Source organism: Pseudonaja textilis, chromosome 1 (assembly GCF_049901715.1).
Source record: "Pseudonaja textilis isolate UNSWEBS1 chromosome 1, rPseTex1.2, whole genome shotgun sequence".
Taxonomy (NCBI): domain Eukaryota; kingdom Metazoa; phylum Chordata; class Lepidosauria; order Squamata; family Elapidae; genus Pseudonaja; species Pseudonaja textilis.
In genome coordinates, this window is record NC_141990.1 from 159,506,176 (window position 1) to 159,519,895 (window position 13,720).

The following is a 13,720-nucleotide window of genomic DNA, read 5'->3' on the forward strand; positions in this document are numbered from 1 at the left end:
GCGCTGCCCGGGCCCAACTAGGAGGAAAAAGGAGAGAAGCTGGGAGGCCAAAATTAAATCTCAGGTCGGAGGTTTACGGGCTGATGAAGGGAAGGAATTTTTTCCCACTTGCTTTGTACCCACGGTGGGTGTTGCTGAGGCGACAGACGGCAGGCAGAAAGGTCAAGCGAGGGGAGCACTTCCACGGTTGGAATAGACAACAACTTGGGCTCTCTTCTAGTATTTATGAGTGCTCGCATCCAGGGTTATCCAGTGGAGCTGGCGAAAGATTCAGAACAGACTAAAAATAAGTTCTGAACTTAAACCAGAGGTTTTCAAACCTGACAGCTTTAAGACTTATGGTCTTCAACTCCCAGAATTCCTCCTTCAGTCATGTTAGTTCAGGAATTCTGGGAGTTGAAGTCCACAAGTCTTAAATTTGCCAAGTTCGAAGACCCTTGACTTAAATGGACTCCAGAGGATGGTAGAGGACAGGAGGGCCTGGAGGAACATTGTCCATGGGTTCACAATGGGTCGGACACGGCTTTGCAACTAACAACAAAAAGAAGTTCAGCTTGATGCCGTATCAAGAGTTTTAACTGCAGAGTTTAAACTGCAGTTTCAGGTTTTGGGTTCTCCTCCGTAAAACCCTACGTGGCTCAGGGCTGGAGGAGCAATGGGACCACCGTTCTCCTCTGCCCATCCTACAGTTCTGGCAGGTTGAGCAAGCTCCAGTCTCATCACTTTAGCCAGTGGCTCTCAAATTTGACTGGGCTGGGGGATTTGGGCACTTTTATGTTGCCAAGGTGGTTGTGTGTAAATGGTGTGTGAGAATGACCATGGGAGGTATGGAGAAGAGCCACAGCCAGGGGAATTGTTGGATACAAATATCCTTCTGGATGGGATTGTTGTCTGGACTACCTCACAAGACTAATAGCTGTGAAACATTGGCATAAACCAGAAGTCTCCACCCGTGGCAACTTTACGATTTGTGGACTTCAACTGCCAGAATTCCTCAGCCAGCTTTGATGGTGATATATAAGTCAAATAAATACAGTACAATAAATTGCTTATTTTCCCACAAGTGGTAACTATCTCTGAATTTGCATAGTTTTTAAACTCCATTGAAAATTAATGTTAATAGTGGTTATAATCACCAGTATCACAGGCAACTTGTCTCTCAATGTCAGACAATAGAAAACACAAAAAGGAGGGTACTTCTGCCCTTGTGATCTGCTTGTTGGCTTTCCATAGACATATGACTAGTTATTGTGGAAACAGTACTGGAACAGATAGTTATTCCATCAATTCCAACACTATTCTTCTACCATGCTTCTATTCTTAACCTATTTTTTTAATCCTAGCTATTTCCTAAAAAATATGGTGTTAGCGTTTATAGGAGAGAGGGGTTAATTTAAGGAGATGTTATAGAATAGTTACATTTATCTGAGCTGTATCATTCAAGATGGCAGTATAATTAATTAGATGTTACCATAATTGTATGTTCTGCAATTAAATAATTTATCATAAATTTTGACTTAATGGACCATGTTTTAACAATAGACAAAATATGTCTATATGCTATATGCTTCTGAGCATGTATAAAATCCCATTCTCATGTGTTTGTAAAATGCATAAAGGGATGCATAAGGGAATAAGGGGACCCAGTGGCTCAATGGCTAAGATGCTGAACTTGTTGATCAGAAAGGTCGGCAGTTTGGCAGTTTGAATCCCTAGCATGGCGTAATGGATTGAGCTCCAGGAGTTGCTTTGGATTGCAGCAGGATAAAAATGGAATAAATAAAAAAATACAGTGCAGTATTTTTTTTAAAAAAAATCAGCTTAAAAGGATTGTTCTTGTTTATTAATTTTATGACTTAAATTGTATATTCCAGGGCTGAAAGATGAAAGTCAAAGGAAGCTAGACAAAAGCTAGTTTATATATTAACAACACCAAAAATGAATCCAAGTACTCCTTTCAGTGGACAGCCATCAGGAGTTTTTCAACCATCACCTGGTGCATCAGCTGGAATGTTTTCAAGTCAGCCACCATTCCAGTTCAATCAGCTCTCTGTCTTTGGATTGAACAGTGGAGGAGTAAAGAATCCAGGATTTACTCACTTGTCTGACTTTACTACAGGACTGCATAATTCTTCAGGGCAAGGCTTGGGATTTGGGCAACTTCCAGGCTTTACACAATCTTATTCTCTTGGAGAAACAACATTTGTAACTACTGCACCAATGACTGCTTCTGTGACCAGCAAATCTGGATTTAGTTTCAGACCACCCACAAATCTTGGCAATTCTCAGAGTACTTCTGCTTTTGGAACTGCGCCTGGAGAAACTTCAGGTGGTGGTTTTGTGAGATCAGATTTCAGTTTCAAAAGTTCTGAAAATGCAATGTTCAAACCTATCTTTGGGACTAATTCAGAACAAGAGAAAATACCAACTTCCGCTGCTTCTTCTTTTACATTTTCTTCTCCAAGTGGTGCAGGACTTGGAAAATTATCCCCTTTTGTCATATCTCAAGAAAGCAGCAATTCAAGTAATACTGGTTTCAGTTTTTCCAAACCAGTCAATAGTAGCAGTACTTCAGCAGTTTCTTTCAGTACTTCTTTACCAAGTAAGACTCTAGCAGATGATAAAAAGAGACCTATGGCTCTCTTTACAAGTCCTGGTAGTAGTTTTTCTTCTTTTTCAAACCCATCTTTGCCTTTGAGAGATACTTTCCAAGTTAACAAAACTAACAAGATGGAACATGAAGATTTTTTCATCCCAAGTGAGCCACTTCCCACTCTTGGGAAGGGAATGAAAAGGAAAGAAGAGCAAGCACATTCCCCAAGGCATCATGATTATGACACTGATGAACTAGAACCTCCATCGAGGAATGATCATGCTTCTAATAAGCGTCCTGTTAGATTGAATCGTCCACCTACACAAGGTCTATTTGGAAGAGTATTACAAGATGTTTTGAAAAGCAACAAAAAGGAATCCAAAATTGAGCGTGTTCCTATTGAATCTGGAGAAATAGTAGCAACAAGTGTGGCAGGGGGAAGTCAGTCTGGTTTCACATTGCCTAAATCTATATCACCACTAAGAAAAGAAGAAAAGGGAAAATTGAAACATGGTAAGAGCTAAACGAGAATTTATCAAATAAAACTGAAAATGGTTACAATTAATTACATTGTAAGCAGCAGTATGCTTATAAGTAGAGCATTTTGTATTTTATTTGATAGATAAATGTGACTTTGAAATATATGTGCTTATTTTTAATCACTATTTGATTACTTCCAGATTCTGCTGCCTCAAACCCTATACGTCGAAATCGGAGCACTGGGAGCATAGAAAGCCTCGGATGCTCACCAAGTGAATTGACAGCCATCCAGTGTAAAAATATTCCTGATCATCTAAATGACAGAAATGTTCTTCACAAACATTTTGAGAAGTTTATTAAAATCCAACAAATCCGTACCAACCGTAACAAAAAGTTAGCCATTGTACGCTGTTTTGATCATGTGAGTTTTAAAATATCAAGATTAATAGCTATAGAAGGTATACTACTGGGAAATTTACTCCATATGCTTCTAAAGTTGGTTGGCTACTATGATATTTTGCAATTTAATGTTGGCTACGTTAATTAAGTTACAATTAAACACAAATTTCATTAAAATTATATCTGCCTATCTGTCCCATATTAAGTATATGAATGTCTGGAGTACAATGAAAAAAGTTGTATCTGTAGTAAGATATTATTGGGATATCAGTGGCCATTCTGAGTTGCAGTTTATAATACATGTATTATGGAAATGGTGACAATAAAATAATTTTACTTAGCCTTCTAAAAACATTTTTTTCAAATAACTGTGTGACATAAAACTTTCTAATCGATGATACCAAGTCTGCATGTTGACATTTTCTTAATAGTAGAGATTGCAACCTTTTAAATGGAAAATTCCTAGAAAAAGTAAATTGTTGTAGAAAATTGAGACAGAAAAATCATTGGCATTGCCCTCTTTGAATGAGAGAGAGGTGGATTTGATACAAGATTTAGGCTGCACATGTGCTAATTTGATGCTTAGATTAATAATTGTTAATACAGATACAACTTTTTCATTGTACTCCAGACATTCATATACTTAATAAATACGGGACAGATAGGCAGATATAATTTTCAACACTATGAGAATTGTGGGGGGAAATGAAGAAAAATCTCTCTAAAGAAGATGAATTTTCCCAATGGCTTCTGATGGCAGAAGATACATGAAATCTTCTAGTAAAGGGTATCCCCCCTCAGTTCTTACACTTTGACAAAAAAATCTCAGTGGATCTTTTCTAAAGTATTTTAATTATTTGCCATTATTATACTTTTTTTTGTCTACTGTGTGGTTTGTGTGTGTAGGGGGTGGGGGTGGGGGCAGAGCGCAAGAGCATCTTATGGTAAAGCAAAATGTCCAGGATCTTATCAAGCCTGGTTATCTTTCGTATTTCACTGAATGAGAAACTTGATGCACAATTCATTTAATTTTTTTTGTTCTGACATTTTCCTCAGATCAGATTTCATTTAAAATTCAAGAAAATCGTCTTTGCATTGTTTTAGATTCCTAAAAGAGATTGCCAGGACTAAAAAATGTTCCACTGCAAGAAAGTGACTCCTGTATTTATTCCACATTATATATTCAGACTCCAAATTATGGGAAAGAAAGTTCATATAATTTCAGATGAGAGTTGCTAAATTTACATTTGTATGCATTTTTTGATATTTATATGAAACAAAGTAAAATGTTTTTTGGCTTAGAAGGGAAAAAATAAAATACTAGTTGAAAATAAATGTTGTGAAAGCACCTCAGTTGTAGGAACTTTTCTATTGATTCATAGCATAATAATAATGAATAATTATTATAGTTGCAGCTATAAATAGATAATATATAAAATTTTCTTCTAATTTTTATTCTTCCCCAGCCTGTAATTTACTTCTTTTTCTTATCAGAAAATTTCACTTGAAAGTTGGGGATCCTGGTTTTAGAGTACTTTGTATTTTTTGCACCCATATCTGGTTTCTCTGATAGCTAGCTGATGTGAAAATATCTAAATTGAATTACCGGTAGTTGATTATGTGCTGTCAAATCAGTGTGAACTCTTAAGGTTCACAGGGATAGATTTTCTCCACAATAAACTCTATTTAATCTGGTCTTCCAGGTTTTCCAATGATGCACCCATCACCAGTGTAATTGAGTCCATTGAACTTGCTGCTGCTTGTTCTCTTCTCATTCCTTCTGTCTTTCCCAGAATTAGAGCATTATCCAAAAATCTAGGTCTTCACGTAATGCATCCAAAGTTGACAATTGGAGCTGGTCATTTGATGTTTGATTATGTATTTGTTTTTGTGGCTGTCCATGGTTTTCTCAGAAGTTTATTCCAATAGTAAAGTTCAAAAGCATCGATATGTATAAACATATCTAAGCATCTGAATATAGGCCTTTATGGCTGCTCTATCAAGTGCTAGTCTATGGCATTTTTCTTGATTGCTTGTTCTTTTACTATTGTTTTTAGTTGATCCTAAAAACAGAAGCTATCCACCACTTCAATTGTCTGGTTGTTGTTCCTATCATCATTAGTTTGGTGGTCATTTAATTTTAGTTGTGTTTTTCATTGTGCTCCTTGACTTTTATTATTGGAGGTTGCTGATCCTTTACATTTTTAGTTATGAGACTAATGTCATTACCATAGTGCAGATTATTGATGTGTTGTCTTCAGATTTAAAAACCATGTCCATCTTCTTCCATTAAATAAATATATTCTGAGCTGCAGTTTTTCAATACTTTACTTTTTGATTTCCCTATTCTAATAACTTGCTTTATTTTGTGCCTGAAATGTATATGAAACTTATCTCAAGCTGTTACTCCATCTTATTAGAAAAGATGGACATTTCATGTAAATGCTGTCTTTAGAATTATATTGGAGTGTTTGCTCTCACAAGAAATGTCATTCAGTTTCCCATAAGGATGAATAATCATTGAAAGTCTTCCTTATATAATAAAAATTGCTGTCAAAAAATCACATCATATAACATTTTGTATGCCACACTGTTTCTAACTAATCTTTCCCCTCTCTAGGCATCTGCTGTTTTGGCTAGAAAGAAAGTAAAAGACTTGCACAAAGATATAGTGACAAATTGGCATAAAAAGAAACCAAGTAAGCTACTTTGTTTTAAAGATTGAATATTAAAATGTAAATATTTTTTGTTTCATAGAGACTATTGGCAATATTTGAACCTTTTATTAGAATCTGTGACTTAGCATTAACTAACACTAAGCAGTATTATCTCCTTAGCTTTCCCACGTTATTTCTTCCTGTATGAAAAACATTCAATTCAGCTTTTGATTAATCATTATTTGTGTCATTTGAAGCAATGGTTAATTTTAACCAATGGTGGTTTATTAAAATGATTTATTTAAATTGGCTGTACTAGAAGTTGCAGCTTGTCAGAACTGAAGGTTAGTGTTTCTGAACTCTTCTTTTAGACCAGGAGAAGGAATATTCAAGGCTGGGTATGGGGAATCTAGCATTACTCATCATGAAGGTGAGAAATGTCTGATAGGTATATTATCTTTGTGCTATGCATTAAAGTTGCACTCCAGGAAAAAACTGGGGTAAAAAGAAATGAGAAAGTAGGAGAGGTTTGAGAGGAAAGTGGGAGGGATTATAGCAAAATGAGCATGTTTTAAAACACAAATTAAAATAAGAAAACCAAAAAAAAGAACACTGTTAGGTTTACTGGCCTCAGTTCTAAGAAAATGGTAGATATCAAACCCATCTGCAATGCTGACTTTTCCAAAAGTACTTTATTTTTTATATAGGCAGGATGAACAATTATATAGCACAGCATAAAGAGATCAGAGAGCCCTTTTCTCTATTAATTATGAGGCTCTGGGAAACAGTGTGTTTAAAAAAAGGATAAAGCTAGAGCAAGTAAATCGGGTACAAAATTTATCACTTAAACTAGGAGTTATATTTAAAGGAATGGTTATTTTGTACTGTTGCCTAACTTATCTTAACAGTGTCTGCACATGTTTACATTTTAAATCAATTCCAAAATGTTTTAGTTTTTTAGATTGTTTCATAATGTTTCCAAAATAAATTCAGCATTGGACAACATTTTTTTTCAAAAGTTTGGCTTTCTGAAAATCTTTGGTGATATGATAGACTCCTTCAAGCTAAACAGAAATATAATTTAGAATAACAGTATACATACTTATCTTGACAAATATTAAATTAACTTTTAATGACAGTAATGTATTTAATCACATTATTCAGTGGTCCCCAACCTTTTGGGTACCAGGGCACCATTCCATGGGGAGATATTTTTCTGTGGACTGGAAAGAGTGTGGTTTTGCTTGCTGCTTGCATCCCATGGATGGGGCTTTGTTTGCTCAGCCCGGTTTCTGGCATGCTGTGGTCCAGTGCCAGTCCACGGACCAGGGGTAGGGGACCCCTGACATAATGTTTCCAACACACTATGTAAGTTCTATAGGGCTAAAACTGCTTTGCTGCTGATTTTTGTTTGTACTTGATATCTGATACATCTAGCTGCAGTGTCCAACAATAATTAGTCAGCATTAATGGATTTCAGTTGTCCTGACACTGATTTTCCATTGTGCCAGTGTCCTGATGAAATCTTGCAGCATGTTCATTACTGACTAGATTTTTGGGAAAGAAGTGTGAATGTAGAAAATGAATCTTCAGTGACATGTTGCACTTCATGGTTTTGTATGCTATAAGAAGTTTGTTGACCAGCTGAATGTAGTTTGGTGCTCTGTAGTTTACCCAAAAATTTCTCAATGACATCCTTAAATACTTTTCAGGCAATTTTCTTTGACACTCCTTCCCCCCCCCCATCTTCAAACCACTTTGTCATAGGTGATATATTTGATCTGTGGACCCATATAATGCCTTTCTTAATCTTGGTGTTAGTTATTCTTGAAATATGTCTCAAATAACCAAAACCTTCCCTGTTGTTGTCCATTGCTTTCACAAAATTTTTCATCAGTCAGAGTTTTAAGTGAAATGGAGGCAAAAATACCTTTGCTGGGTCAGTAAGTGGTTTATGTGTTATGTTTTTCTATCCTGGAACCAAATTCTTTTGGAGTGGCCATTTCTTGTAATGTGACTCTCTTGAACGCTGTAGTATTTGCATATGTAACAATAGTGTTTGGTACATCCAAACTGCTTTACAAACAGCAGAGCCACTACTTTTGGATCTCCACAGATAATCCAGTTGTACTTGCTGTACAGAATGTGCTTCAACAATTCCATGTTTCTGTATGTTTCTTTCATATATGAACATAATTCACAAATAATGAAGGGTATACATTACCATTGTGTATAAACAAAAGATCTCTATGCAATGGTATGTAATAGGTTAAATTACAGGTTATTTTCATGACTAGCAGACAGAAATCAATATGATATAACCAAAACTGTTCAGGAAGCAAATTTTTAATTGCCCAGTGAATCAATTGAAATGTGTTTGCACTAAAGAGAAAAAAAAAGGGAACATACTATATTTTTCTAAGGATCCGGTGGCTCAGTGACTAAGACGCTGAGCCTGTCAATCAGAAAGGTTGGCAGTTTGGTAGTTCGAATCCCTAGCACTGTGTAATGGAGTGAGCTCCCATTACTTGTCCCAACTTCTGCCAACCTAGCAGTTCGAAAGCATATAAAAATGCAAGTAGAAAAATAGGGACCACCTTTGATGGGAAGGTAACAGCGTTCCGTGCACCTTCAGGGTTTAGTCATGCTGGCCACATGACAATGGAAGTGTCATTGGACAGCATTGGCTCTTTGGCTTTGTAACAGAGATGAGCACTGCCTCCTAGAGCCAGAAACAACTAGCAAGTATGTGGGAGGTGACCCTTTACCTTTACCATCTTTTTTCATTTTCATATGTCTGCTTTTTTATATTTATTTCTGTCATTATGGGGTAGATTCTGTGAGATTATATTTAAACATATTAAATTGCTGTATGTTTATTAATGGTAGTGTTAAGTATAAAAAAATATATATTAATTTTTTGTGTTCTCAATGTGGAAAGGTCCTAATAAGAAAGACTATTCACCTAAGGAGGAGAAGCTAGATGAAAGTGATGGGAGGCAAAGCAATGAACAGCTGAGTCATCAGCGTTCTATACATTCTAAATCCTTAATCCGCCCGACTGGAAGTGGGAATCTGTCAAACAAGAGGTATGCATTTCACAATAGTTTTTGTGAAATAAAATTATTAGACAATTTATATATTTAGTAAATTATTATAACTTAACATTTAGAAGGGTAGTTCTTTAGATTATCTGTATTATGCCTTTATATACCGTGTTTCTCCAACAATACGGCCTCCACCAATAGGAAGCCCCACCATGTTTTATTGGCATAAAATCAAATTAAGCCCCTCCCCCCAAATTAAGGCCCATATTAAACATGTGAAATGGGGGGGGAAATGGCGGCGGGGGGGGCTTGCCATTAGGAAGTACTTTTATTGCATGCCTGGATATGGTGCTGTCTGCGTTGGTGGGGCACTTCATATCGGGAGAACTTCCACTGTTGCTTTCCCTTCTCCCTTGCTGCCGCAGCGTTTAGAGCAACGCCGCAGCATTTGGCGCAGCCACGTGTGGCCAGTCAGGTCTCCTCCCTGCAACCAGAGCCCTGAGGAGACATTTGGCTTCAGGCGCTCCCGTCACCGCCTTTCCTTTGCTTTCGAAGGTAAAGCGAATTATTTTAAAAACGACACCCTACTACAACAAAGCCTCCCCTGCCAGAGAGGGCAGCCCAACCCGACGTGGGGAGGCGAATCTCCTGGGGCCTCTTCGGTTCCTCCCCGACCTCCCTACACTGCACGCCTCTGATGCGCCGGTCCCTTCAGCCCAGCGAGCTCTTCCACCTCAAAGAAAGGCCAGGCAGGCGGCTGCGGAGCAGCAGCTGCAGGTCCGAGCCACTCGCAGCAGAAACAGCCACCACCCTTAGCCCAACGCGGGTAGAACGACCGAGGTTAGCGCCCGCCAGCCCGTCCTTCCCGCCTTTGGAGGCACCTGCACCGAGCGCCTCCGTGGCCAGCCTAGCCACGCCGCTTCCGACCGACTCCTTTGGGAGCGTCCACCGAGGGAGTCTTCGTGGCTCAGTTTCCCCTACCGAAGTTTTCCCCATTCCCCATGTGACTTATTTTCTGTTAGTTAGTACCCAGTAAATTCTCAGTTAATTCCTAGGTCTAGATCAAAGCAAGGATACATATTATTCAGTGAAATATGATTGATGTTTGCTTATTCATGTATTAAATACTAGCTAACTAATAATTAACAGGCAAAATGGGATAAAAGGCAAACAGAAGCAAAGAAAGAAAGAAGCATGAAATATGAGCAAGAAGCATTATATATTTCCAATAGAAGAGAATATATGTACCTCTCTGAGCTTGGTTAATTGTTTGCAGACATTTCATTACCCAATTAAATATCTATATAATATTCAAAAGACAAAATACAAAAGCTAAGAAGAGAGCAAAAAAAATAGGACCTACTGTGACAACATCCATAAGCAGGAATTTACACCAGGCAAACAGAAAACAATATCCTAATCAAGGAATTACTAAAGAAAATCATGTCCTTACCAACATTGGCAGGGCAATTTATTGCATATAAATAGGGAGTAAATCCCACACTTAACTTGCACTGGTGATAATTACCTAATTGCATAATGAAACATCTGTAAGCAGGCTATACCAAGGATTTCACAGTTCAGTTCTGAGCTATGGTACATATATTCTCTCCTATAGATAATGTAAATTCTTGCCCATGTTTCTCTCTATAACTATCAAAATGACATGGGGCTTTTCAAAGCCACTGGAAATAATGCTGTGGCTAATATTGCTGTAATTGCTTATTTGTTGATTATTATCTACTATATTTGTTAGCTAAGCACTGTAATAATTAAATTTGCTATGGGTAATTAGCATGGGCTGTTCCAAAGTAAGTGGCCTTAATTCTTCTGTATACATAATAACACCAGAAGTGAGATGGACACTAGGTGAATTCCTTTACTATTCTGTATTATTAAAGAAGCATTTGGTGGACGGGGATGATATATTGAATCTGAAACCTGCTAGGTGTGCTACATTACCTCTAAAAGCAGTATGCTAAATGCTAACTGGAAGTTATGAAAACAGAAATCCTACTGGTATGTTGGGAAAAATGGAAGATGGAAATGGACCAGTCATAGGCAACCAGATATTCTTCAGACATTTTGAATAATAACTCCCACACTATTTTACAGATGAATTTGACATTATAGTAGTCCTCGACTTATAACAGTTCGCTTAGTGACCGTTCAAAGTTACAACGATACTGAAAAAAGTGACTTATAACCATTTTTCCCACTTACAACTGTTGCGGTATCCCCATGGTCACATGATCAAAATTCAGATCCTTGGCAACTGGCTCATATTTATGATGGTTGCAGTGTCCTGGGGTCATGCAATCACCTTTTGCAACCTTCTGATAAACAAGGTCAATTGAGAAGCTAGATTCAGTTAACAACTGTGTTACTATGTTAACAACTGAAATGATTCACTTAACAACTGTGGCAAAAATGGGGCAAAACTTACTTAACAAATATCTCACTTAACAACAGAAATTTGGGGCTCAATTATGATTGTAAGTTGAGGACTACCTATACATTCTTTTTTAGACTTTTTAGTAATACCTTTTCACGAGTAAAATGTTTTTGTGAAGTAACTAGCATGATCTAGTTATATTGTTCTAGATCATGGTTAATTCATATTAAAAGCAAACATCCATATCCAAGGAATACAAAATAAATAAACTATTCCTTCACCAGATAATCCATATACTACACACACACACACACACACACACACACACACACACACACACACACACTTTCAGAGACTGTATTGTTGGCATAAAAAAGGTCATGTATTCTTGTGTACTAGATAAAGAAATAATATTTTCTTTGTATCTTGTTTCTTATAGTTCTCCGGCTAAGAAATCTGGCCTTAAAAAATCTTTGCAATTTGAGCCATATGCCTTTGATTGTGGACCTGAAGGTCAGGGCTCAGAGAATGCAGAAGTGTCAGCCTCTTCCTTCAACAGTCTTATAGGAATGGTGGCAGAAACCTCTGAGGATAAGTACCGCCTTTTAGACCAGAGAGATAAAATAATGCGTCAAGGTGAGAGTTGTGGAAACACTGTGATAATGATACTTGAAATATAAATTGAGTGAGAGGATTTGTGAAGTCATGAAACCATATAATGTAACACAGCAATGAGGATATTATTATTAATATACTATAGTATTCAGGAATATAGAATTGTAATACATCCTGTATTTTGCCCATAATATTTTATTTTATTTTTAATTCTGCCAATTTCCAATTGGAATTGTGGTAGTGTACAATAAACAAAAATCAGATCAGGTTAGCTTTATTTCAGTCTTGTTTTTGTTGTTCAGTCATATGCAATTTCCAGAGACTACCTGTACAAGTTCTGCAGTTTTCTTGGCAGGTTTTTCAAAAGTGGTTTGCCTGCTTCCTAGGGCTGGACGAAGGTGATTGGCTCAAGCTCACCCTGCTGGTTGTATGCCTAAGGAGGACTACAACTTATAGTTCTGTACTGCATATTGTGAAATGCAAAAATTTACTCAGATAACAATAAACTGAAATAAATATAACAGTAATAGATAAATAATACAGAAATAATAACTATTAAAGCTTGAAATCATACCTTAAGTTACTGTAGCAAAAAAAAACAACACAAGTGGGTTGATGAGAGGTCCTAAATAAATGATCTTTCAAACAGCTCTCTTTTTAAGTGTTTTCTAAAAGTTAGTGATGGAATCATCTTGATTTCTAATAGGAAGATATCCATAATGTAAGTCCTAATGATGAAAAGCAAGAAAGAACCTTAAGCATCTATGTCTATGACATGCTGAATGGGCAGAATCTATTTTAAAAAGGTGGTTTACTAGATACCTGAGTGTCAAACCCTGTAGTGTTTTAAAGATCAAAACCAGAACTTTTAAGTGGACCTGGAAACCTACTGGTAACCAGTATAAAGCCTTTTGCACTAGTATTTTGTGTGAATAGTAGTCTTCATCCATTAGTAAATAGGCTGCTGTATTGTGGAGATGCAGCTTATGAATAGCTTTCAGAGATCTAGTCAATAGTAGAATATGGATGATATAATATGGTAGGATGGTAGAATAAGACTGCAAGATACCCACATCCACTAAGTCTTGTTAGGTTTGAGCATGACTGGTCTTCTGCATACTGATTACCACCTGAACAAGACAATATCCACTGGACAGCCAAAGGTCATGATATACATTTATAATTCCTGGAGGGAAAATGAATAATGCACATGTAATGTAGTTTTAAAAACATTAGGGTTGCAAGTGTTTCATTAGTGCCAGACAGATACATAGAACTGTTGGTAGCTTCCTTATCTTCATAAATATCTATCGTGGGACATCACTGGTAATCACAATTCAGTTTTCCTATAGATGGACAGAATAAAGCTAGAATAATAAAAAAAAGTTGCTGAAATTTAAAAATTCCCATTTTACTAATTGTACATCTTATGGATATGTTATCAATTCATTTTATGAAGCATTTTAAAACATAGACATTTTTTCATGAAAGTGTAGCAAGTTTATTTTTAGAAAACATTTATGTTTATACCACT

The 13,720-nt window shown here is 36.8% G+C and overlaps 1 protein-coding gene across 1 annotated transcript in view; it reads left to right on the forward strand.

Moving 5' to 3' along the window:
* Positions 1-13,720, forward strand: part of MCM3AP (minichromosome maintenance complex component 3 associated protein) — a 50,892-nt gene that overhangs the window by 161 nt on the left and 37,011 nt on the right. Inside the window, exons 2-6 of the mRNA XM_026707600.2 lie at positions 1,875-3,106; positions 3,274-3,494; positions 6,093-6,171; positions 9,071-9,218; positions 12,011-12,207. Coding sequence (XP_026563385.1) covers positions 1,939-3,106; positions 3,274-3,494; positions 6,093-6,171; positions 9,071-9,218; positions 12,011-12,207 — 1,813 coding nt within the window. The 5' untranslated portion in view covers positions 1,875-1,938. The remainder of the gene's footprint in view (positions 1-1,874; positions 3,107-3,273; positions 3,495-6,092; positions 6,172-9,070; positions 9,219-12,010; positions 12,208-13,720) is intronic.